Source organism: Triticum urartu, chromosome 4A, assembly GCF_056163025.1.
Source record: "Triticum urartu cultivar PI428250 chromosome 4A, HENAU_Tu73, whole genome shotgun sequence".
Lineage (NCBI taxonomy): Eukaryota > Viridiplantae > Streptophyta > Magnoliopsida > Poales > Poaceae > Triticum > Triticum urartu.
In genome coordinates, this window is record NC_141876.1 from 472,288,793 (window position 1) to 472,314,037 (window position 25,245).

The window sequence follows — 25,245 nt, forward strand, 5'->3', positions numbered from 1 at the left end:
AACAACGTCTACAAGAAGAAGGTTGTGTAGTAGACATCAGTGACACTATAGTAAATATTATTTGGCTTTCTCTTGAGAGTGTGTGGATGTGGAAATACACGAATACTGATGCAGAGCTCGAAAAAGACAGCAGTTGGTCCATAGTATTCAAACTTCAGCCACAATGAAACCCCTACTTGCATGCACCATTTCTTTGGCATAATCCCGTCACTGGACAACAGAAGTTCCAGCATGCAATGACTGGAAGAAGTGTTTGTGATCCTTAATGAGGTGACACTTGTGGGCGTTAGTGAGTTACTCTGGTATCATGTTGTCTTTTACATGCCTTTCACTCCCATAATATATGTTTTCATTTCATAAGAAAGAAAAGCTCTTCCGAAGTGTCCCCGACAAGCAAGTGTTTTCTAGAAGAAATAGAATAGATTTTACTTTATTATGTTGTCCAGACCAGCAAGAATAATTTGTCAATTACCTTTGCTTCACTTCGCTTGTATAATAACTAAGCCACCACTACAGTTGTACTATGTTTACAGGCAAAGAAGCGGAGGGCTATCTAGGCGTAGCGATCGAAAGTGAACCAAAACCTTCTCGTTATTTTGGTTTAAACAATTGAGTTCCTTACGATTGAGTTTTTCTTTGTTGCTCGGGGACAATCAAGGTTTCTTGGGGTGGTTGGTGAGTAATATTTTTGTGATCATCACAATCTTGTTTAAACCAAATAATCCTGAAATCTTTGAGAAAATCACTCCGATATTGCCAAAAATGACTAATGAATGCGAGAGATCACAAAATCCTTTATTTAATGTGTTTCTGCAGGAAAAGGGCCTAAACCTGAAAGGATATCATCATATACAAGGAATTGTGGCGTTTGGTGATTGAGGCAAGTCCACAGAAGGCGCACCAGGCTCAATAGAACGCTAGACAACGCATGGTATGAGCGCCCCCGCTCGTAACACTTGTCGTCAACTCCAGATGGTCCACCTAACCACTTATATAAAGGGGTTGACGCCAGAATATCAACAGGTAGAGCACCATTCGTGAAACGGAGAACGAGAACCAATCTTCCAACCCTAGTCGTCGTCATTTCCCATCTCATCTCCATAGCCACCACCACCATCATCACCGTAGCAATTCTCTCCAAGTTAGTCATACTTGTAATCTTGTATCCTATCCGACAATCATTGTAATACATATTATCAATCAACCATTCATCTTTATGTCATCTTCAATGAGTTGATCTTGCGAACCGATCGCCATGTGTGAGTAATTCGGTAAGGCAATGGGTTGAGACAAGGCCTTGTAGTCCGATGTATTTGTGCAAGGGATCATTGAATGACTTTGAATAATAAGCGTCATGTATGTGTCTAATTGCAACGCACTTGTCTATTGTCTTCTTCTTGTTCTAAGGCCCTCGGGTACATAGGATCCTATAGATTGATCAAGGAGAAGGTAAAGAGCGAGGAGTATATGGAATGCTATCCCAAATAGCAGTGAGGGAAGGGGTTAGTACAGTAGCGAAAAGTTATTCCTTGGGAACGAATGAGGTGTAGTCAATAAATGTCCATTGTGTTTGTCTGAATATTTATTCATAATAATCGAGGTAACCCCGTGATACGTTAAGGGCTATCAATTGGACAACTAACTCTTAATGCATGTTACACATTGGTCAAGACGTACTTTGGACACATCCCCCACATCATTGTGTCACAAGCATATCATAGCAGTTGTCTTCCTGAGCTATGTTATTATCAAGATAAGATCCCACCGATAAGTATAAGGTTGTGAGAGTAAAACCTCATAGCCATGTATGTTTTAATACTAGTGTTTACACCCAAAAGGTTGTTAAAGGTCCGGTTGAAAACTGGAATTTATTTCGTTAGCAATAACTTGTCAGAGCCTTTGTTATATTGCACAACATCTCATGGGTTCGATAACTCAGGGGTCCTACTTGGGGAAAAAGCACAGCTACCTTCTGCAATCCAAACCGGATCTCAAAGGGCATCAAGCTCGAGCACAACATGGATCGGATCCTCGGGCTCAGATTCTGGCTGGCCGCAATGGGGATGGTGGCCTTCACCAAGGCGAGGGGCGGTTGGGTTATTGAGGACATCTTCCTCATGCTCCTCCTTCACCCGGAAGAGGGGCCTAGCTCCCCCGTGGTTGCCATCAGTGCCACAGATGCGCTTGGTCCGCCGCTCCCGCCAGATTTGTCTTTTTCGCGGGAAGATATACCAACGACTACCACGGGGAGAGTTTGCACCGCAGTTGTGCAGTTTCTGTGATGAGACGTTCCGCTCCACCACCGCATTCAGCAAGTTGGCAAACTTCCGGCGTGGTGACATTATCGCGCGAAAGAGGAGAAGATGAAGGGAAAGGAGACGGTGAGAAGGAGATGGGAAGGGGGCTAGTGCTTGGGTGATGCGGACGCTTCGTCGTCGGGCTTTCATAGCCGGGGATGAAGCACAGCAAGTCGGAAAACTTCCGGCGTGGTGACATTATTGCGCAAAAGAGGAGAAGATGAAGGGAAAGGAGACGGTGAGAAGGAGATGGGAAGGGGGCTAGTGCTTGGGTGATGCGGATGCTTCGTCGTCGGTCTTTCATAGCCGGGGATGAAGCGGTGTGGCCATCCAAACAACCGCCTTGGAAATCAAGGGGAGTGGTGGCCACCATTAATGGCTCAGCGGTTACCGGTGCCCACTCGCCGATGATTAATTGGGGTGCTGATATGCATGTATGGGCGGCGCCGTGCTTCAAAGCCGTCCGTGGCGCGAGGTCTATGGCGCGAGGAGGGAGATGCTGAAACTTTCCTCCCACGTAGGTGGTTTGTTTATGGAGCGAGCTGCTCCATAAATTATGTTGATGGCCAGCCATATGACAACTCAAAATCACTATACTGCTAGTTATTATGCCGATCTGACCGACGCCTCTGCTATGCTAGAGTTGCTCTAACTCAATGGTTAACACACTGATCTCTTGTTGCCCTGCGGCGGGTGGCAGGAGCGGATGCGGAAGGGCGCCGGCTTGGCCGCGCGGGCGGCGGACCGGCGGCAAGCTCGGAGATGGCTCCCGGGACCTTCCCGCGGTCTTCGGAGCGGATCTGGCGGATGGTGGTCCCCTCTCACGCGCCTTCTTGCCTCGCCAACCCACGCCACCGACGGCCTCTGGCTCGTTGGATCTGGTTGCTGGGTGGGGTTGGTGAAAGTGCGTTATATCGACTAGAGGGGGGTGAATAGGCGATTTTTATGAAAGTCTTCAGAACATGGGAGTTTTGAAGACAAACGATAAAAATTAAACCTATTACCATGCAGCGGAAGGTAGACTACACTAGGCTAACCATAGTCAAGTATTCAATGAAGTGAAAGCACAAAGACTAATAGCAGCTAGGTAGTAAGGATCAGGTAGGAAGATATTGTGAAGCCAAACAGAACACGCAGTCATTCAGTGAAGACAAATGATAGAGCAAACATACAATGACTTCACAAGGAGTAACGGTAAGTAAAGTGAAGTGAAGATGAAACCAGTGACTCGTTGAAGACAATGATTTGTTGAACCAGTTCCAGTTGCTGTGACAACTGTACGTCTGGTTGGAGCGGCTGGGTATTTAAACCTTAGGACACACAGTCCCGGACACCCAGTCCTGAACACGCAGCTCAGGACACCCAGTCCTCACCGTATTCTCCTTGAGCTAAGGTCACATAGACCTCGCCCAATCACTCTGGTAAGTCTTCAAGGTAGACTCCCAAACCTTCACAGACTTCGTCCACTGGCAATCCACAATGTCTCTTGGATGCTCAGAACGCGACGCCTAACCGGCTGGAGGATGCACAGTCCTCAAGTGTAATAAGTCTTCAGATCACGCAGACAAGAAGACTTAAGTGATTCCCAATTCTCTCTAGCTCTGGTGGTTAGGGCTTTATCCTCGCAAGGAATTCTCTCTCAAAGGCTTCGAGGTGGGTTGCTCTCAAACGACAAAAGCCGTACTTTCAATCTGAGCAGCCAACCGTTTATGGTTGAAGGGGGTGGGCTATTTATAGCCACTTGGCAACCCGACCTGATTTGTCCGAAATGACCCTGGGTCACTAAGGAACTGACACGTGTCCCAACGGTCAGATTTCAAACTCACACGGCAACTTTACTTGGGCTACAAGCAAAGCTGACTTGTCCGACTCTGGACAAGATTCGCTCTCATAGTCTTCACTCGAAGACATAGGTTTTTGGTTTAGGCATCACTTTAGTCATTCTGACTGGTTCTCTTGGACCCCACTTAACAGTACGGTGGTTCCTATGACTCAACACAAAATAAAAAGAACTACGAAAGATCTAAGTCTTCGAGCTCCATAGGCTTCATATAGTGTCTTCTCTTGTCATAGTCTTCAATGTGAATATCTTCATATACCACCTTTGACTTCAATGTCTTCATACAGTTTTAGGGGTCATCTCTGGTAGTAAAACCGAATCAATGAGGAACTTCTACCTGTGTTATCCTGCAATTCTCACAAACACATTAGTCCCTCAACTAGATTTGTCGTCAATACTCCAAAACCAACTAGGGGTGGCACTAGATGCACTTACAGTTGGGGGGGAGGCGGTGGCTCTGGATTGGGGGAAACCCTTGGCCGTCTCTGCGGCCATGATGTCGGCGGCGCCCCGGGCGTCTCTCTCCTTCCTGAAGGCGGCATCGAGATCTGACACTACCCTCTTCCTCCATGTTCCGGGTGAAAACCCCAAATCCCCGGATTGGGTGGTGACGGTGCTCGGGCGTCGTGTTTCTTCTTGAAGGCACCACCTTGGAACTGTGGTGTGGTGGTCGGAGGTGTGGCGATGGCGGTGGACTACCGAATGTCAGTGGGCTCCCGCTTGGCTGCTTGCGGTGGATGTGTTCCTTGCCGACGGCCGTGTCGAAGTCTGGGGTGTCGCTTGCTCGGTGAGGTAGTTGTGCTCTCGCTCTCTCCTCGGCAGCCTACTGTTCCTATCCTTCCACTCGGGGTGAGTGGCTCTGCTTGTCGACGGCGTTCTGGGGCAGAGACAGATAGGGGTCCAATTTTGGTTGGCCTAATGGAGGTGATGGAGCACGGTCTTCCTCTATCGGCGGGCTGCTCCCTTGTCCTTGTCGCGTCGTCTGCATGATCCTATTCGCCGAGAGCCTCGATGCTCAAGCCAGCGCTTGGGCATTCGATGTTTGTTAGCGGCTCTTTGGCATCTTGTATCTTTGCCGTTTTTCTGTTAGTTTGTTCCTCTTCTGTACTTGGATCGATGTAGTGGTGGTGTGCTTTATAATATAAAGCAGGGGGAAACCCTTTTTCTTTAAAGGTTAACACACTGATCTTCCTCCTCGCAAAAAAAAACACTGATCTTTTTTATCTAGCTTCCCTTTGCCTCGGCCACAACAGTTGACATATATCTAACCAGAAAAATCATTGGAGCCGGTGATGATTACATGGACACGACGGAGCAGGAGGGGCCTCCGGACGAAAATCGGTCACAAATTGTACAAAAGCCTCTTGACTAGACGTGAGAAATTATGCAAGGACTAGATCGCTCGTGGACCGGCGAAAGCCCCTCTGCCTTGCCCCCATGGGACAGCACGTCGGCCACACACACACCAGCTCATCATCACCTGCACACGTACCACTAGTGTACTACAGCCCTCGTCTCCATCAGAAATAATAATACCCGAATTCCTCTAGTAAACAGTAATGGTTATTGGGAGTGAACGCACGCCACTAGTGTTGCAGTTCCCGGGGGATAAGTGCTGAGCTGGATTAGATAGCTTGATCGCTCCAGCAATGGTTTCTTGAGTAGCTCTGTCACCTGTTGTCTCATAGCTGCCTGCCTTACAGTACTATAACTCTCTGTGTTGCCATCACCATTTTCAAATCATTTCATGTCATGAAAATCCCATGGGAACCGCTACTTATGTTGCCATCATCTTCTTGATGAATCGTTTTGAGCCGAATTCGTCACAACATTCGAGGAAACAAAATATACATGGTGCAGCGCGTTCTGGTTGTTAATTCATTCAACTCGTCCAAAAGTTCCAGAGTGACAAATGATCTGAAACAGACATTGAGATATATATGTGGTAGTAACGAATAATGGCTAGCTCTGGTGATAATCTAAAACAAATTTGTGTGGACGATCGTCGATCCTAGATGACGGTACGTGGAACGACGCCGGGACTTAACTAGTGCAAGGATACATTTGGACGGCCACCTCCTCACGAATATATCTGATGTGATATATACCCGTAAACAAGCAACAACGGTGATCTGCATATATTAGTCCATATGATATGTTAAAAATGGACTAGGTTCGGCCCCTCTACGACATTAGCTTCTGTATTAAAACACTACTTTAGAACAGCTGATGTTTCAGTGCCATATGTGCACCCTTCCTGTTCCTGGGGCATATGCCCGCCGAGCTAGGGCACTTGGATTCCAAGGAGGAAAGGAACAAAGATGGCACACCATCACCATGCAGTATATATATATATATATCAAGAAAAAACAAAGGCGACAAGCAAGCGACCAACCAACCAAACTGAAGATGGAGTTACTGCTGCAACATGGAGCTCATGCCTGGCTGCTAGTATTGCCGCAACAGCGACGCTCCCGTCGCTGATTCGATGGCTGGAAACTAACTAGAGAACACGGAAAGCGAACCGAAAAGGAACAAAAGCGGGCCGAAAGGCAAGGGCCGAGGCTAGACCGGCCGGTGAGGATTTTTGTTCCTTTGGTCACCGTGACCAGTGAGCGATTTCACCACCGTCATGCCTGCCGGCCACTTGGAGCACCGCACAGTTAAGATGCTTTTGTACTACTCGTGTGCAGTGCAGCCACCACCATCACATCTTCTTCCTCCTGGTGTGCTCCCTGATTCCATTTCAACCCCGCCGGCAGTGACAAATTCTGTCGATCGCCGGCTCCGGACGTGCCTGGATCCTTCTTCCGTCTGTGCTCTACGCACATCGGGATCAGTCTAGGCTAGATACCGTGTGCGGGCAGCGGTAAATTCATTCGTTCTAACCTGGTAAGCTTTGTTAAAATAGCTCACAAGTTGGGATGAAGTGATGAGCACCTGTATATATGTGGCTACTCTTTTCTAGCTTTTTTACGTTACCCCTAAACTAGATATGTACTAGTGCGTATTGGACAGTTGAGATATCAACAGCTTAGCTTGTGCAACTGGAACTCGATACATATTTGTTGTATATATGGCGGTGACGACTGATGAGATTGCATAATAAAGCTTGAGTGTTGGTCGAAGAAGCCATCAACGCATTTCGTCGAATCATAAACGATCCGAAGGGGGGGAATGGATTCTGGATAACAAAGTGATCGATCTCAACAAAGGGAAAGCCGAGTGCCTGACAGCTAAACATGAAACAACAAAGTGGAGACATGAGAAGAGCAAAGCCATGAATCAGTGTCCATCTTACATGAAAGCGTTTCTTGCCATTCTGGTCGTGAGTGTGAGTCGTCCAATCCATGTCAACTGTGTGTGCGTATGTATATCACTAACCCAAAACGTTTCTTTTCCGTTGGCTCAATGGCTGATGAACGTGAACAGTTCAACGGTGACATAACTTTCCATGCCAGAAAAGAAATGTTTCTCGCAGCTAAGCTGTCATCACGGGACTCCCTAGTCGCCACGGTTCAATTCAGAGCCGCGGGTGGCTCCTGTTCCTGTCCCTTCAAGCTCGTTTTTTTTTTTTGAAACGGAGGCAATTGTTTTTAAGTTGAGCAGCGATCGAGCAACCAACTGAAATAAATCGAGCGGTCCATGAAGCGACTTGTGAACCCTCATGACTCATTTTCATTTAGGAAACGCTCATGACTAATTAATACAGCTATTGCGCTAAGTCAACGAGGGGGACCTGATCATGAGCTGCTTTCCATACTAGTATTTCATGTGATTCACGCTGATGCTAGAAAACCGCTAAGAAACTCGGCTCGCTAATCGGAAGGCTAACGGAGGGAGGTAATGAAATGAACATAGACGGACCCATCCCATTTGTCATTTCTCCTGATGTCACTGCACAACTTGGCGTTGTTCTCAAGCTTGTTCACTAGCGCCAGGTCGAGGTTATCTATTGGCCGATAAGCCAGGCGAGGAGTATAAAATCGGAGGAGTGGCTCCGGTAAGTATCACCGGAAAGCGGCCTTGATGTTGTGACATTTCTGTGGCTTTGTCTTGCTGCGCAACTTGCACACTGAATATTTGCCTCTTTTAAGCTCCCGGTCCTAAACTTTAACAACTAGATGACACTGGAGGTCTCGTCAATCATGTCACTTCCCCATTATAACTAGTACGGGCGCTCTTGTCTGATTCCCTAACATCACAGGGAAGAACGGAAAGTAGGATCTGTCTAGGCCCCTTGGGCTCTTCTCCGGACGCTAACACTTTCTTGATCACAGCATCAACAAACCATTTTTAATTAGTGTCAAAAAACGTCTTACATTATGGGGCGGAGGGAGTGGTTGATTAATTAATTATCCCCCTGGATCCATCGTGTAATTTCAGTCGTACTCACCCTTCTCCTAGCTTGCAAGTTTGGTCCACATACATAAGACGATGCTGACTTACCAGAAATCAGGTAATTACACCGTAACACATACTTAAACCCCCCGTAATTTCCTCCCTTGTGACACGTCCGGTTTGTAGTCTAGCATCCAAAGTCTGCGAGTGACCCTAACAGCCGATGACCTGGAGGCTTTCACATGCTTCACGCACGGTCCCTTCCCATTTTTTGCTTTATGCGTGTACACGGACGCTTTCCAAGTCCAAGTAGCAAAAGCTTGCAAGCCAAAGGCACAAATAAGTAGTGGTAGCTTTTGGCGTATCACGACGTATGCTAGCTGCTGCTACTACCATCCACGCGGAATATCCCCAATCTCCCAAGGATTTGGCATCAAGATCAAGATACAGGAGAAATGAGAGCAAAGTGAGAGACACCAGTGTGGGGTTTCAGACTTTCAGTTATTCAGAGGAGGAGACATGCACGTTCATCTGGCCAAGTCCTTGATTTATTGCTTCGGCTAAATACGAATAACTCGCGTACAAGTAACCCCGTTTTTCTTTATTATACCTCCTGCTAGTAGTAATTTACAAGCAAAGATCTGATCGACACATACATATACATATACTAGGACCGGCCCGGCATGGTGTGCATGCTGCATTAATTCCTGACTTTCTGAACTCCCCCTCCTCTCCTCGTGATGGATACTGTAACTGTTTTCCCGGCCAATGCTGAATTCCACGTGAAGATCACCTGTCCGGCAGGCTCGGGTCGGATCGGGTTGCGCTTGGGGTGTCAGACTGAAGGTGCACCGGGAGCCAGCGGCGTCTACGCGGTCACCGAGGTCTCGATCGCCACGCGGTCGGCGTAGAGGACGTCCTCCGCCTTCTCGGCCTCCTCCCACAGCTCCGGCAGCGCCTCCCGGATGTTGTGGATGCTCTCCAGCGCGTGATCCGCGCCCTTCACCCGCTGCGACGTGCCAACCAGCACCGTGTGGAGGCCGATTCGCTTGCCCGCCTGAATGTTGCGCACGCTGTCGTCGAAGAAAATCTGCGGTAAGCAAGCGAGTTCGACTTCGTTAGCTGACGTACGGTCAAACACAAAACTGAAATGCTGCAGGTAAATATTCGAATGTTCTGATAACTGAAACTGTGATGACTTACCGCCTTGTAAGGGTTGACGTTGGCGATCCTGAGGGCCGCCTCCATGGCGCCGACGTTGGGCTTGCACAGGACGGGGGTCCTGGGCAGGTCATCGGCGCTGCCTAACCCGGCGAAGTGGCCGGCGATGTCGAAGATCTCCGGCGCCTGGTCGCACGGCGTCAGCAGGCACGGCGGGTTCAGGGTCTCGAAGCAGATGATCCCCTCGAAGCAGTCCTCCAGGCCCAGCCTCTTGAGGGCCCTCACGGCATGGATCATGTCACCGTTGGTGAAAATCTGAAACAAACGCACGTGTCAGGAGCCCATTAGTTAGCCATTTGCTCCGAGTATGAAGTTTCATCGGCATGGGAAGGGGACGTACGAGCTTGCGCATGCGCATGTTCTTGAGAATCTGCTTGAGGACGGGGTCGGGCTTGATGTTGTCGTAGGGCAGTCTTCCATGGACAAAGCTGCGAGAGGCAAGCAGGAAATACAGGAAGATGTTAGAGCAGAGTACCACAAAGAATCGGCACACACACGCGTAGGAGAAGATGGTTCGGTCTGCTCATGTGTGTACGTACCTGTGGTACTCATCGTAGTCGAAGTTGTAGCCGATTGCCCTGAGGCCCGCCATCGTCGTGCCATAGTTCTTGTACAGCAGGTTGCCGAGGTTCTCGATCTTGCTCTCCTCAATACCCAGCTTCTCAACCATGTAAGCTGTAGAGAATGGCAAAACATGCATTCAGTTTAACAAATTCAGAGACTGAGAAACGAGAGGAGAGGAGAAGCAGCAGGAGAGGTAGGAGGCCTTACCTTCAATGTTGGTCTTGACGTGTGATGAGATCCCCGAGCTCAGCGGGTACAGAGTGTCGTCGAGGTCTGCAGCAGAGAAACATGATCAGAACTTGTGCATTCATTCATTCAGTAAACAAAACAGAGTTGTAAAAGGAGGAAACACAGAGATATAAATAAAAAAATTAGCGCAAAAGACACACATATAAATAAATAAGAGAATAAATGGCGAGTGGCATTCCGCAGAGAAGAGGTAGTTACCGAAGAGGAGGCAGTCAAATTTGGGGTCCTGGACCTTGAGGCAGCGCTCGTCGAACTCCATGATCCGGACTGCGGTGCGGTGAAAAGAACTGCAGAAAGGATCAAAGATCAGCAGGCCGTTCGATTACTTCTCCTGGGTAAACCCAACCATGTTCCTAGTTCCATCAATCAATTTTATCATATACACACTCCAGATTTTAATCTATTAACCCCCCGGATCATTTCCTCCCATTGTTACTGACACGCACGCAGTTCATCAGAGCTGTGAACGGAGCCACATTTGCCATGAATCCGCGGCCAGAGAACAGGACCATACCTACTAACGACCCGGGCGCTCGCGAGCTGCAGCAGCAATGCAACAGCTCTCGCGGATGCAGAGCCGAGGAGAGCAGAAGGCAGAGGTCTCGAGGCTTCCTTCAAGAGCGCTCCAAAGGCGAGGCGTATGGAGAAGGGAGAGCGGGAGTGGGGGGAGGAGAAGAGGAGGGGAGGGGGCGGGCTTAAATAGGGGCCTCCGGTCGGGATTAGCAGCCCATGAGCACTAGTTAATTGGGCGAGCGCGGTTGTTAATAGCCTCCAAGGGCAGTGCACTCCAGCTGTCGCCCCATGATTGGCCGGGCCCTATCAAACCGTGGGGGCAGCCATTTTTCATTTTTCATTTTTCATCGTTTCGTCGCCCCCGAATTACCCCCTCCGTCCGTTGTCGCTCGTGAAGAACCCGTCTCTGCCCGGAGAGGACTGGACAGGGTGTTGGCCTCTTTTATTTCTTGCAGGAGGGGGGCATGCTACTATATTTTTCTTTTCTAGAGAAGAAGAAGAAGAGAATGCCTCGCACGATAACCATGCGTATACACATGACCCATTGTATAATTATATGATGATTTGGAAGAGTTGTTCAACGGGTTAATTGGAGGAGACCGTGACATTGCTCGTGACGTGTGGCCTGAGGCAAATTACGTGACCCCCGGACGTGTTCCATGGAAAACGGGCACCGTGACAGCTGTGACCCAATGATCCAAAGGAAGAACCAGGCAAATAGCGGTCCGGACAAAACTACGGCTTCAAAACGATGAAATGCCGGTCACAAATTTCCTGAAAACAAGGTGAAAAATTGGAGTAATTAGACCAATGGCAAGAGGCACAGGACTCGTTCATGGTTTGGTTGGTGGTAAATAGCACTGTTGGGATATCCAACGGGATAATACGAAGATTGGCAAGATTATATATATATATATGGGTGGCAAAAAATCTGGAAATGGTTGGATCAGAGGAGATGCAAAAGGGAGGCTTCATGTGGCTGTGTACGCGCAGCAAACTTGGGCCTCTCTTCCCCAATTTGAACAAGGTATTTGATTTGTTCTCCCCAACTTCTCTTCTGCTTGAGATGGTCCGCCTTCTCTTGCTTCATTCGACACGACTTTCGGTTGAAAACACACTTGTCGAATTCCGCGATGCAAATTTGTCAAACAAGATATCTACCTGGCCCATTTTTTCCCTATGATTCACCGTTCCGGTAAAAATGGAATGAAGGAAAACGTTTCCGTTGGGACTCGGTGACCACGGATCGGGATCACGCTAGACTGTTCCATGACCAGGAGGTCGAGACCTGGCGATTAGTACAGCAGCCAGGATGGCAGAGGGACGAGTTCTGGACAGATTTGCCACTGGCGCAAATCATTTGCGTGCCCAATTATTGGACCAAATCATTAGACAATACTTGTGGAGGGCCACGTGTCGCCCCATTTTTCTGTCGGGCTAACTGGCCGACGCGTCATCGCCCGCACCGTATACGCCTGTGCGATTCAAAACTCGAATTCTCATGCACCAAAGAGATAAGAGCATCTCCACTCGTCGGCCATAAGAGATTTCAAATAGCGCCGCCTGGAGGCACGCCGGTGACAAAATCGATGTAAGGGCGGTCAGTTTTCCAACCGCCGCCCCACGGTCACCTTAGATGTCATTTTTTTTAATTCGATCAAACACAACACAAATCTGAAGTAAATTTAGGCCTTTCATCGATATTTGTATAAAAATTAAAAATATAATTAAAAAAAACTTAAAACGGCTACTACTACGCCGCGCCTGCCGCACCAACTTGAGCCTTTTACATGCCGAGAAGCCTGTAGATGTTGGTGTAGTCGCTGCCATCGTCGTCGCCGCCGCCGTCCTTGCTGCACCCTTGACCTGCGTCGCCGATGCGTGGGGGGTTGGACGGCCCGGACGACTCCTCGTCGTTGTCGTCGAGGATGACGACGACGCCCTTCTCGCGGCCGCGGCGCCGGGCCACGATCTCCTCTAAGGCGCGGCGCTGGCGCTCCATCTCCTGCCGGACGTAGTCGTCCCACGCCCATTTCAGGCCGGTTTCCTCGTCGTCGGCGAGAGGGGGAGAGGGGATGTGGCGAGGAAGTGTGTGGCCACCAGCTAGGGAGGGGCGGCTTTTATAGCGCATTGGTGGGCAGTGAGCGGGCAGCCGCCGTGTGTACACGTGGCGGGAGGGGGCGGGACAAGCGTCGGCGCGCCTTCACTGCGCCGCCCGTGAGGACCGACCGCAACCTTCGCATTGATTCCCCGCGGAAAACCGAGACGATGAGGACGACGAACGCGCCTAGTCGTTGACTCGGCGGGCCCACAAGAATTCACGCAAAACCCGTTTCCCCCGACGCCCCCCAGCGCGCCGTGTTTGGTCTGGGTCCGCCAGCGCCAAATTCGGCCCTAACCGGAGAAAACTAGCCTTCTGAAGCGCGACCAGGCCGTTTTTTCACGCCGACGATAAAAAAAGGCCTTGGGGGCTGTTGGAGGGGGGGAGGGGGGGGCGAGTGGAGATGCTCTAATGCACTCCCTACCTGTAAACTAAGAGCATCTACAGCCGGAGTTGGCAAATTCGGCCCCTTATATGTCTGCGGACACGTCGATCATGCCCACGGACGCTGGCCATGCACTCCCTAAATCCGGGTCTCCACACCCCACGTATCTTATATTCCAAACCCTATATCCATACAAATCCATGCAACTAGTAGGTAGATCACAAAACGATCAAAATCTACAGGAAACTGGTACCAAACAGGCATAATTCACATAAACTTCACCCAAAAGATCACCAGACAGGCAAGTCACACAGTTCAATGGTCCGGCACATTGTAACTACGTACTACAACTAGATTATAAATAGGAGAGGGCGAGCTTCACCACTTCCTCGCCGGCTCTTTGCCTTCTGGTCGTCGATGCAGCTATAGGAGTCTGCGGTAGGAGGTGGGTCCACGTTGGAGCCGTCGGACCCGTTGTCGGAGTACGAATCAGAGACGACGATGTAGCTTTGCAAGCGTCGGATGACGCGGTCTTGCTTACCCTTGAGCTTGGCCACCCTCGCCGCCCCTGTCGCTGGCTCCGCCGCCTCCCGCTCGGATTACTTCATGTCGAGCCGGATCTGCTTGGCCTTGATCCTCCGGAGTCGTCGGGCCTTGGTTTCCGCCTCAGTAAGTGACCAGTGGCACAACCACTCGAGGAGACGGTCCTCCTCGTCGGGCACCCAGCGGCGGCGGGCGGACTACGCAGACGCGTCGGACCTGCCTGCCATCTCCTTGCCCTATGCCCCTCGTAGTGGGCGGCACATGCCTCTGACTCCGGAATCCGCATCCGCGGCGTCGGCGGAGCGGGCACTAGAACCCAGCGCTGCCCGCGCGGAGCAGCATCCAGAGGTGGAGGAGTCGTCGGGCGATAGGAGCAGATCTGTGTGCGGGGCGGGAAGGGCCAGCGTCGGTGCTGCGGCGACTGGCGATGGGTGGCGTCGCACTGGACTCGAAGGTGCCGCCCATATCGACCCGCTAGCGCTCAAGAGCAATACGGAGCGCCAGCTCCTCCTCGTCTCCGGAGCTGCCATCGGAGTGGCTGCCGGTGCTGGACATGCTCGTCGGCACTAGAGATTTGGCAGATTGGAGAAATGGGGGCGTCGGGAAGGGAAGCGAAGCGGAGCGGAGCAAAGTGAGCTAGGGTTTCTGTCGGACGGGTTTTTTTTGTGGGGTTAGGGTGTCCAGCGGTGGGCCCGGCTGATGTGGCGGGCGCGCCCGTGCGTGCTGGGCCGCCTCATATCCGCCCTACATTTGGGACGGATATGAAGGGGGCAGTCAATCCGGGCGTTTGAGGTCGGTTTGAGAGTTTCGGTTGGGTTGGTTTTTCATGATCGGACAGCCTGCCTGAGCGTATGAGACGGATATAGGACGCCCGACTGTGGATGCTCTAATATAAGACCATTTAGAGCAAGTTGATGACAAATATGACCCCTCAAACGCTCGCGGACGCGTCCGTGGACAATGGCCGGGCACTTATCAAATTACCACAACTACATCCAGATACGTCACACTAGATTCATAAATCCATGCAAAATCATGCAAACGAAAAAGCCTACGTACTACGTAGATCATCTAGTTACTCGTTGGAGATGTCGACTATCTCCGTGCCCGGTTCCGAGTACATGGATAGCAGCTGCAGCTCCGGCTGCTCTGCTCTGGCCTCCTTCTCTATCTTCGTGTTGAGTTCGGCGACAAGCGCGTCGGTCTCCGCCCGCTCCTGCCGAAGAAACTCCCGATTGGCCTTCACATAAGTCTCATCCTAAATGGACTCTAGAATGACATGCTGCTCCATCATCTTCGTGACTTAGACGACGGCGAACTCTGCCTCCACCTCCTCCATGCTGTACCCCAAAGAGCAATGACGGTCTCCGCCTCCGCCTCCGCCCCATCCACGTTGCCGATGTCCTGAACCCCGACTAAAATCAGCAACCTGCCAGTGCACTGGCATCATTTATTTTTCGAAACGGAGGCAAAGATTGCCTTATCTATTAAATAAGCAGAAGAGAATTGCCCAGTTAATTACGGAAAACTGGGCAAAAACCGGAACAACAAGGGCGAAGCCCACTCTCATAGACTGAAACACACAGGGCAAAGCCCACCCTAATCGACGACAAGTCGACCTGCAGCCAGACCACGTAGCTCCGACTCTGGCAGAGAACTCAGAAGAACAAAACCAGGCACGGCTGACGTCACGGACGATCGCCGAACGGGCCACCTGCAGCCAGTCATCGTACACCACAGGGCCCCGCCGCCGCAGCTTCGACTCCACAGCAGCAAGCAAACCGAGGCAAAACCGCGAACACGCCGGAGAAGAGCCGACTACCGCAACCATTGTCGCGTCGCCGACGTCGCTCCCACCATCATCGTTGCCACAGAAGTCCCGTCGCTACAGTGATTCTCTCGGGGCCGCCGCTCCGTCGCGCTCAGCGCAATCAACCGGCACCACCTTCCGGGGCCGCCGCCCTGACATACCACCGCTCCGCTCGAGCAGCAACGCCGTACAACCCGGCTGCCCGCAGTCCACGCTGCTCCGGGCAACCACTCGCAGACCATGAACGTCGCACCATATCCGGGGCCGCCGCCCCGACGTAAAGTCAGACCGCCCCCTCTGGGAGGCATCAACCGAGCCGACACCCCTACCGCCCAAGCGGGACAAGGATGCCACCCAACCAATGCCGAGATAGAGCCCCACCTCATAGAGCTGCACTCACATTGTTCCCGAGATCGCCATCTCGGCGCACAATCAGAAACTACACAGAGCCGCCGCCCCGACGTCCACTGTCCCCGACGACGAAAAGATCCGTGCAAACCGTAACATGCTGACTCTCCAAGGCGATGCCTCAAAGAAGAAAACGACGTAGCCGCCGACATCGCCCGCTTCGACCATCCGAAGCTAGGGATTTCTTCCGGAGAGTCGTGTAATGGAGCTCGACGGCACGGCATCTGCATCTGAGCAATGGCGTGCCCAGTGAGCAATGACCGCCGCAGTAGAAGGCGCGGCGGTGGTCTCCGCAGAGTGGGTCGCGGGGCAGTTGACATGAAACAAGTGCGACAGCAACGGCACGTACGTATGGCGTGCCGCGTTGGGTCGCGCGCGCTGCGCCACTCGTTCCCGTTGGATGGCTCCGTGGCCGCGGGCGGCGTTGGTCCCCCGCCACTCGCCGCGCCCTGCGCTGCTGACTTTCGTGCGGCGCGCGCTGAAATTAAATTAAACATGTGATGATGAACCCCGTCCACGGCTTCGTCATCCTTGATCGGATGAGCGAGCGTGATGGGTGGGCTTGGGATGGTCCGTGCATGCCTCGTACCGTTTTGCTCCTCGCCTCCCCCAAAAGGCCGCGCTCGTTCGTTCGTGGAAATATCTATCTCATGATGCCAACTTGCCAAGGCAGGCTGCACGCGCCGACAGACGAGATGAATCATTCGACTCCCATGCTGCCGTGCTCCATCCTTTGCGATCCCGCCTGTCAGTACTCGGTACATCCTACTATGGCGCCACATTTCTTCACAACACGGATGGTGCTGCCACCGCCTTTTAGTACTTTGCATTCACAGGTCGTTGTTGTGTTGTTAGTCGAAAAATCACGACGCCAGTGACATGTGTGGGGGATTTTGACAGAGCAGCATCAAAAGGACGGTCCAGCAGAGCAGGGCAGAGCAGATCGGGTTTAACCTCGGGTTTTGGCTCGCTCTGCTAGCGAGCGGTCCTTAATCAGCATGTGATCTTTGCTCTTTTGGACGGAGGAAGAGTACGGGAGCCCGGTTAGGATCCCGATTGCTGAATTAGATTAGGCAAAGCCAAGTGAAAGCAGAGCAGGTAGCCGAAGGAGCGGCCAGCTGCAACAAAAGCGCAGGCATCCTTGTCCGCTACTAGTACAGACTCGTACGCCCTACGTACCACGAACAACAACAGCACGGCCTGGGCCTGGGCCTGGGCTGCGTGCGATTCAAGCGGAGCCGGCGCCAATAATTCTGCTGTGCTGTGCAGTGCAGCTGCCAGTGAGCTGCGACGCACAGTGCGTGCCAGGCAGGCACCCCTGCCGTACCGCACCGCGCTACCAAATGCCGCAGGACCAAAACAGCCAAGCCACATGAGTGACAAAACAATCCGTCGCGTCCTCATTTTTTCTCTCCTCTTTGGCCGAGCGGCGACGGCACTGTTTTCTCTCTCTCCCGATCTCACCAGCAGTGCCCCGTCCTTCCGTCCGTCCCCACGCGTGCTCCGAGATGCTGGCAACCTCTGCTGCCAGTGTCATGAACGGGAGCGGCGCCTCCAAACACGTCCTGGTCCGTCCGGTGCTAGCGCTGATCTTCTACAATTCATTCACTCATTGGCTTTGAGCGAGCGAGCGAGCGCAGCCTCTTGAAGTTTGTTTGGCCTGGATGCTTGCTTGTTGCGCGCGCAGAATTATTGGGAAATTTGGAGATAAGATCGGGCCGCGTTTGATTATTACTGACTGACGACGCAGGGGTCGGAATGGAAGCATCCCGCTCCCGCGGGTCAATAATTCAGAGCCAGCGCACCGGGCAGGCTACGGATGGATGGCGTGCGGCCAATGCTCTGCTGCCTGCGATCGATGACCGGCTAATCATTGGCGGCCATTTGTGTGTCTTATTAATCAGGCGCCTCCGTTTTTCTAGTAGCAGATGGGAACGTAGCACCATGCCATGCAACGCATAACAGCCTAATTTATTGGGGCGTGTCCGACTGCCAGTGCCAGGTCGTCCATCACTCATTGAGTCCGGCATCAGTACTGCTGTCCATTTGTTGCTGCTTGGAAGGAAGCAGCACGCTGCGACGACAGCCTTTTGGCTCTGAAAATCGTTGATTTTGCAGGCACGTTGGATTTCTGGGGCTATCCAACTGAGTGGGAGCTATGCTGGTGACTTGCATGGAAGCCTAACCATCCCCTGATCGAGTTACAGACTTGCAGTGAATCCAGTAAATCAAGATTATTCTCAAACCAGTCAGGAAAACGATCTAGGTTTCAGAGAAAGTTTAAATAACAAATGAGAATGGAGCATGGCAAACATGTTTAAGATTAGCACGTGCGTGTGAACTGTGATCAACCTCAACTCCCTGCTCCTCCTTGATCGGGCAACGAACGTGCATCCGCGCTTCTCACGGCTCACGCGCAACGCGTTGCCTTGCCAACCACTACTGCTAACCACATGCTAGCAGAGAAGGCCAGGTCATGTGTTTCAAGCAGTAGTATGTATGTATGTATGTATGTACGTATGAACACATGAAGTTTCGTGCAAAGTGTGGGTGCTGATTCCGGGCGCCATGTAATGTAAATGTAATACAGAAGTATCACCGGCGAGTGTCAACCCGGAAACAGTAGCGAGGAATGTGAGACGAGTGGAAATATTAAACCGCGGTCGGGTTGGTGTCACGGTGTGTACGTACGCAACTACTAACACGCTGCAATAATTTGACGACGACCTTGACCTATGGAATGCAAGGGCACTCGGGAGAGAAGACGTCTGCATAACGCTCTAGGTTAACTTTGTTTATGCCATTCCATATGGTCGATGTCTCCGTTTCTTTTGTTTATGTACAGGGGTGGTCAATGTTAAAGATCTTGTTTAAAAAAATAGAATTTGTTAAAGATCGGAAGGCTCGCTTGGTGCATTTGGGAACTGGAACTGCACAAACTATGTAACAAGGGTCGACAAAACTGCCTACGGACAACATGGCGCCCCCACTCCTGTTCAGACTGCCATGGTTATTCTGCACTACTGCATCGACATATACAACTTGATAAACAAGGTGTCATTGGAGTAGAGAATGAACAAGAAGTCCCGCGAAGCAACTGACAGGGTTTTTGTATTCGCAAAAAAACAAAAACTGACAGGGTTTTTGTTTAGTGCCCCACTAGCTAATGTACCACCCTCTCCCAATGTTATTTTGGAAAACGAACTTCTCTTCATTCGCTGTTCTGATTTCGGTTTTCTCCTTGTGACGATCGACCCTGCCGATGCGTCAAATAGGCAGCTTTCAGACACTGTGGCACCTCTAAACCCCAGCACAGTGGGTTTTATTTTTTGTCGTCGCGGACAACTAACCATCACATCGTCAAGCCTTAATCCATCGGAAACGACAATGTCTGCACTGCTCATCCGTCAGAGCACGGGGATTGTGCGTCGAAAGAACACTGGTTACTTTGCCAAATTCAAACATCTCTGATGTTACACGGCCAATAGCTGGCTCGCAGTGTCTGTGCTGCACTGCACTGCACCAGAAGGCACTGCACCGCGCCAGAAGCCACCCGCACGGATGCAGTGAACGGCGTCCGGCTTGGGAAAAAAAGCTCCTCGTGGTGCACCCGCCGATCTGAAAGTTGCTGCAGGAATTGCATCCATGGTGGCCGATGATGATGGGGTGGTGATATGGTGTGTTCTGAGTGGCGTTCAGCATTTCGGCTGCTGGCATGCGATGCGACGGATGCAGTGTACTAGTGTAGTGTAGGCAGCGCCGGGCTAGCACGGGTGTTTGCTTCTTTCTGTGCTGTGTTGAAGCCAGACTTTTCGTCCCCTATTATTAGCCTTGATTCATGTCTTCCGGCTGTTAACTGGCCAAGAGAAGGCTGTGATGCAGGACCAGGGCGGGAGCCAACACTACACGGTATAGCCTGGACCTCCCTTTCAAAAATTATTCAGAGGTCTGGAAAGATGAACGTGCCTAATATAATCTGGTGAAAGATCACAAAAGCATTGTTCCGTTCTTCCTTGTTTTGCCGTCTCCCATGGCGACCACGGCAAAGCTAAAAAGATTCAGATCTGCACCATCGACGCGGGGAGTGAACCAGACATGACTCAAGCCTGTAGAGACCTCCTCATTGGTGTGATCTGCTATTCTGGTCTCGCCTGCGCCTTTCATATTTTCCTGTCAGTGCCTGAAGATGCAAGGCAAAGATCAGCGGAGGATCTCCTAGAACATCAGTTATTGGCCAATGGCTTCAGAAATATGACCACGCCGTACGCAAATTACACGTGAAGTCTTTTCTATTGGTGTGACGCTGGTCCCGGCCAGATCGTCGCAGTGTGCAACACAAATTATTGATCTCGCTTGTCACGCGCTGCCTTATGTTAGATTTTCTTCCTCTTTCAAATAGGAGGTATAAACTTCACAAAAGTGGATACTAATAGACTGACACGAATCGCCCATTGGGTGGTGCAACCGAGTCAGGCGGCTTTCATGCCTGGGAGGCACATCCTAGAAGGGGTCGTCGTCCTTCATGAAACGCTAGATGAAATTCATTCGAAGAAACTAGATGGGGTTATCTTTAAAGTGGATTTTAAGAAGGCATATGATAAAGTTAAGTGGTCTTTCCTTCAGCGGGCAATACGCATGAAAGGCTTTAATGAGGCATGGCGGAACCAAGTGGGTTCTCTAGTCCAAAAAGGTAGTGTCGGAATTAAGGTTAATGATGATATCGGTCACTATTTTCAGATTCATAAAGGCTTGAAACAGGGGGATTCGATGCCTCCTCTCTTACTTAATGTAGTGGCGGATATGTTAACCGTTCTTATCGGCAGGGCCAAGGAAAACGGCCAAGTTGATGGACTTGTTCCTCATCTAGTCGATGGGGGAGTTTTCATTTTACAGTATGCTGACGACACTATACTTTTTATGGAACATGACATTGCAAAAGCTCGGAATACGAAACTAATAATATGTCTCTTTGAACAATTGTTGGGATTAAAAATCTGCTTTGGTAGGGCCAAAGAGGAGCAAGACACATATAGATAATTGTTTGGCTGTGAATTAGGTTCTTTGCCTTTCAGTTATTTGGGCATACCGATTCATCATCGCAAGCTTTCTAATAAAGAATGAAAGTGCATCGAAGATCAAATTGAAAAAAAAACTTAGCTGTTGAAAGCGCAAGCTAGTGTCATATGGAGATCGGCTAGTGCTTATTAACTCAGTACTTACTGGTATGCCGATGTTTCTGTTATCTTTCTTTAAGGTACCGAAGGGGGTGCGAAAGAGACTAGATTTCTTTCGATCTCGATTTTTTTGGCAGTCAGATGAGACTAAGAAGAAATATCGCCTAGCACGATGGAATATAATCTGCCGACCCAAAGACCAGGGTGGTCTAGGCATAGAAAACCTAGAAATTAAGAATAAATGTCTTATGAGTAAATAGCTCTATAGGTTATCAGTAGAGACTGATGGTATGTGGGCACAAATATTAGGCAACAAATATCTACAATCGAAAACGTTAGCCCAAGTCACCGCGAGACCGACTGATTCACTATTCTCGAAGGGGCTTATAAGAACGAAAGATTTGTTCTTTCGCGGGGTCAAATTCTTTGTTGGCAATGGATGACAACAAGATTTTGAGAGAATACGTGGTTAGGCAAGACGCCACTAGCCATACAATACCCCACCCTATATAATATTGTGCAACATAAGGAGGAGCACGTGGGCACAGTATTACAATCGGTATCCTTGAATATTCAGTTTAGGCGATCGTTAGTTGGGGAGCGTTGGAATTCCTGGATGCACTTGGTACATAGATTGATAGATGTTTAATTATCCGACCAACCTGATTCGTTGCACTGGAAGTTGGCTAGAAATGGAGTGTTTACGGTAAAATCTTTTTATATGGATCTAAGTAATTCTGGCCCAATCCTGAGATCGATACATATTTGAAAGGTTAAGATTCCCCTGCGTATTAAATTTTTTATGTGGTTTGTCCATAAATAAGTGATCCTCATCAAAGATAATTTACCAAAGCGACGGTGGGTAGGCAGTACACGATGTTGTTTTTGTGATCATGCTGAAACAATACAACACTTAATAATAGACTGCCCTCTCGCGAAATTACTCTGGCGAACGATTCATATAGCCTTTAACATTGTTCCTCCAGTTAGCATTGAATCGTTATTTAGGACGTGGTTAGCTGGAGTCGATCCTACTACTGCGTCCCGTATTCAGATTGGAATATGTGCGCTTATTTAGGCTATATGGAATTGCAGGAATGATATGATTTTTAACAGACAATATATTTTAACATTCTTGCAGGCCATTTTCAGAGCTACGACATGGATCTGTACGTGGTCCTTACTCACTCTTACGGACTCCAGGGAGCCATTGGTTACTGGGTGCAACCAGTGGGAGATGATAGCATGAGCTATATTCAACCGGTTTAGATGACGGTTGTATAACATGATAGGAGTCTAGGGAGTTTGTCTTTTTTTCCATACCGGTTGTGATAGGGAGCTTTTTTATACACTTTTTTGCTCCGATTGCGAGTTGTAATGCATTTATGACTTTGTGATACTATGAGACTTTTAATAAGATGGTTGCATGCATCATTCAAATGCAGAGGCCGGGTCAAGCCTTCTTTTCCAAAAATATATTCTGATGCACATAGCCAACGCCTCTTGTTGAATAAGACATCACTTTCCTCCCTATTTTAAAGATCTCACTGTGGGTTCTCATCAATGGCGTTCCTCAAGGGCCTCCACCAGAGTGACCCTTTATCGCCAATGTTGTTCACTTTTGTCATCGACACCCTCAACTCCATGATGCGGCGAGTGATGTCGCTTGAAGCTACGGTGGTATCTCCCCAAAGAGGAAGGGATGATGCAGCACAGCGACGGTAGGTATGTCCCTCAAATATGAAACCAAGGTTATCGAACTAGTAGGAGAACCAAGCAACACAACATAAACAGTACCTGCAGACAAATAACAACTACTCGCAACCTGACATGTAAAAGGGGTTATCAATCCCTTTCGGGTAGCGGCGCCCCAAGATGGGCAAACGGACGTGAGATAAAATTATAGATATTGATAGATTGAACGCCAGATAAAATAAATAAGAATAAATTGCAGCAAGATGATCAAAAATAAAAGGCAAATAAAAGTAGGTCGCAAAGGAAAATAATATGATTAAGAGACCCGGGGGCCATAGGTTTCATTAGTAGCTTCTCTCGAGAAAAATAGCAAATGGTGGGTGAACAAATTACTGTTGGGCAATTGATAGAACTTCAAATAATCATGACTATATCCAGGCAATGATCATTACATAGGCATCACGTCCAAGATTAGTAGACCGACTCCTGCCTGCATCTACTACTATTACTGTTGGGGAACGTAGTAATTTCAAAAAAATTCCTACGTACACGCAAGGATCATGGTGATGCATAGCAACGAGAGGGGAGAGTGTTGTCTACGTACCCTCGTAGACCGTAAGCGGAAGCGTTTATCAATGCGGTTGATGTAGTCGTACACCTTCACGATCCGTCCCGATCAAGTACCGAACGTACGGCACCTCCGCGTTCAGCACACGTTCAGCTCAATGACGTCCTTGCCTTCTTGATCTAGCAAGAGGGGCGAAGTAGTAGATGAGTTCCGGCAGCATGATGGCGTGGTGACGGTGTTGGTGAAGAACAATCTCCGCAGGGCTTCATCTAAGCACTACGAAAACTATGACGGAGGATAAACTAGAGGGGACGGGGTTGCCGGCACACGGCTTGGTGTTTCTTGATGTGTCTTGGGTGCTAGCCCTACCCCTCTATTTATATGTTGAGCCTTGGGATCAAAACTTGGAGTAAAAGCCTCCACAAAGTCGGTTTCACCCGAAAGGCAAGAGTCCTTCTCGGACTCCAGGGCCAGACGCCAGGGTTCCCGGCGTCTGGACCCAGACGCCAGGGACCCTGACGTCTGGCCCCTGGACTCCGCAAAACTTCCTTTTGCGCTTTCCAAAAACCTTGTGGGCTTTCCCCTTTGGCCCAAATAAAGTGTTCTCGTACCCAAACATTTCGAGAAACATCCGGAACCACTTCCGGTGAATTCCGGAACCCTTCCGGAGACCAAACACTATCATCCCATATATCAAACTTTATCTTCGGACCATTCCGGAGTTCCTCGTCATGTCTGTGATCTTATCCGGAACTCCGAACAACATTCGGTTACCAACATACATAACTCATAAATACTATATCGTCAACGAACGTTAAGCGTGCGGACCCTACGGGTTCGAGAACTATGTAGACATGACCGAGACACTTCTCTGGTCAATAACCAATAGCGGAACCTGGATGCCCATATTGCCTCCTACATATTCTACGAAGATCTTTATCGGTCGAACCGCATAACAACATATGTTGTTCCCTTTGTCATCGGTATGTTACTTGCCCGAGATTCGATCGTCGGTATCTCAATACTTAGTTCAATCTCGTTACCGGCAAGTGTCTTTACTCGTTCCGTAATACATCATCCCGCAACTAACTCATTAGTTACAATGCTTGCAAGGCTTATAGTGATGTGCATTACCAAGTGGGCCCAGAGATACCTCTCCGACAATCAGAGTGAAAATCCCAATCTCGAAATACGCCAACTCAACAAGTACCTTCGGGGACACCTGTAGAGCACCTTTATAATCACCCAATTACATTGTGACGTTTGGTAGCACACAAAGTGTTCCTCCGGTAAACGGGAGTTGCATAATCTCATAGTCATAGGAACATGTATAAGTCATGAAGAAAGAAATAGCAACAAACTAAACGATCAAGTGCTAAGCTAACGGAATGGGTCAAGTCAATCACATCATTCTCCTAATGATGTAATCCCGTTAATCAAATGACAACTCATGTCTATGGTTAGGAAACATGACCATCTTTGATCAACGAGCTAGTCAAGTAGAGGCATACTAGTGACACTATGTTTGTCTATGTA

The 25,245-nt window shown here is 49.7% G+C and overlaps 1 protein-coding gene across 1 annotated transcript; it reads right to left on the reverse strand.

Moving 5' to 3' along the window:
- Nucleotides 1-9,058: 9,058 nt before the first annotated feature.
- Nucleotides 9,059-11,201, reverse strand: LOC125552152 (uncharacterized protein C24B11.05). The gene is made up of 7 exons (XM_048715633.2): nucleotides 11,027-11,201; nucleotides 10,711-10,799; nucleotides 10,471-10,536; nucleotides 10,239-10,374; nucleotides 10,040-10,127; nucleotides 9,682-9,954; nucleotides 9,059-9,568 (listed from the first exon to the last, which is right to left on the reverse strand). Exons 2-7 carry the CDS (start codon nucleotides 10,769-10,771, stop codon nucleotides 9,347-9,349), a joined length of 846 nt encoding a protein of 281 aa, XP_048571590.1. The 5' UTR covers nucleotides 10,772-10,799; nucleotides 11,027-11,201; the 3' UTR covers nucleotides 9,059-9,346.
- Nucleotides 11,202-25,245: the final 14,044 nt, after the last annotated feature.

What these genes read in the sequence shown, in the direction of transcription:
- LOC125552152 (XM_048715633.2), bottom strand. Translation starts at nt 10,771, where the DNA reads ATGGAGTTCGACGAGCGCTGCCTCAAGGTCCAGGACCCCAAATTTGAC. An exon ending in ATTTGACTGCCTCCTCTTCG is followed by an intron (nt 10,537 to 10,710) that starts GTAACTACCTCT and finishes TCTCTGCTGCAG; the next exon opens with ACCTCGACGACACTCTGTAC. An exon ending in CGTCAAGACCAACATTGAAG is followed by an intron (nt 10,375 to 10,470) that starts GTAAGGCCTCCT and finishes CATTCTCTACAG; the next exon opens with CTTACATGGTTGAGAAGCTG.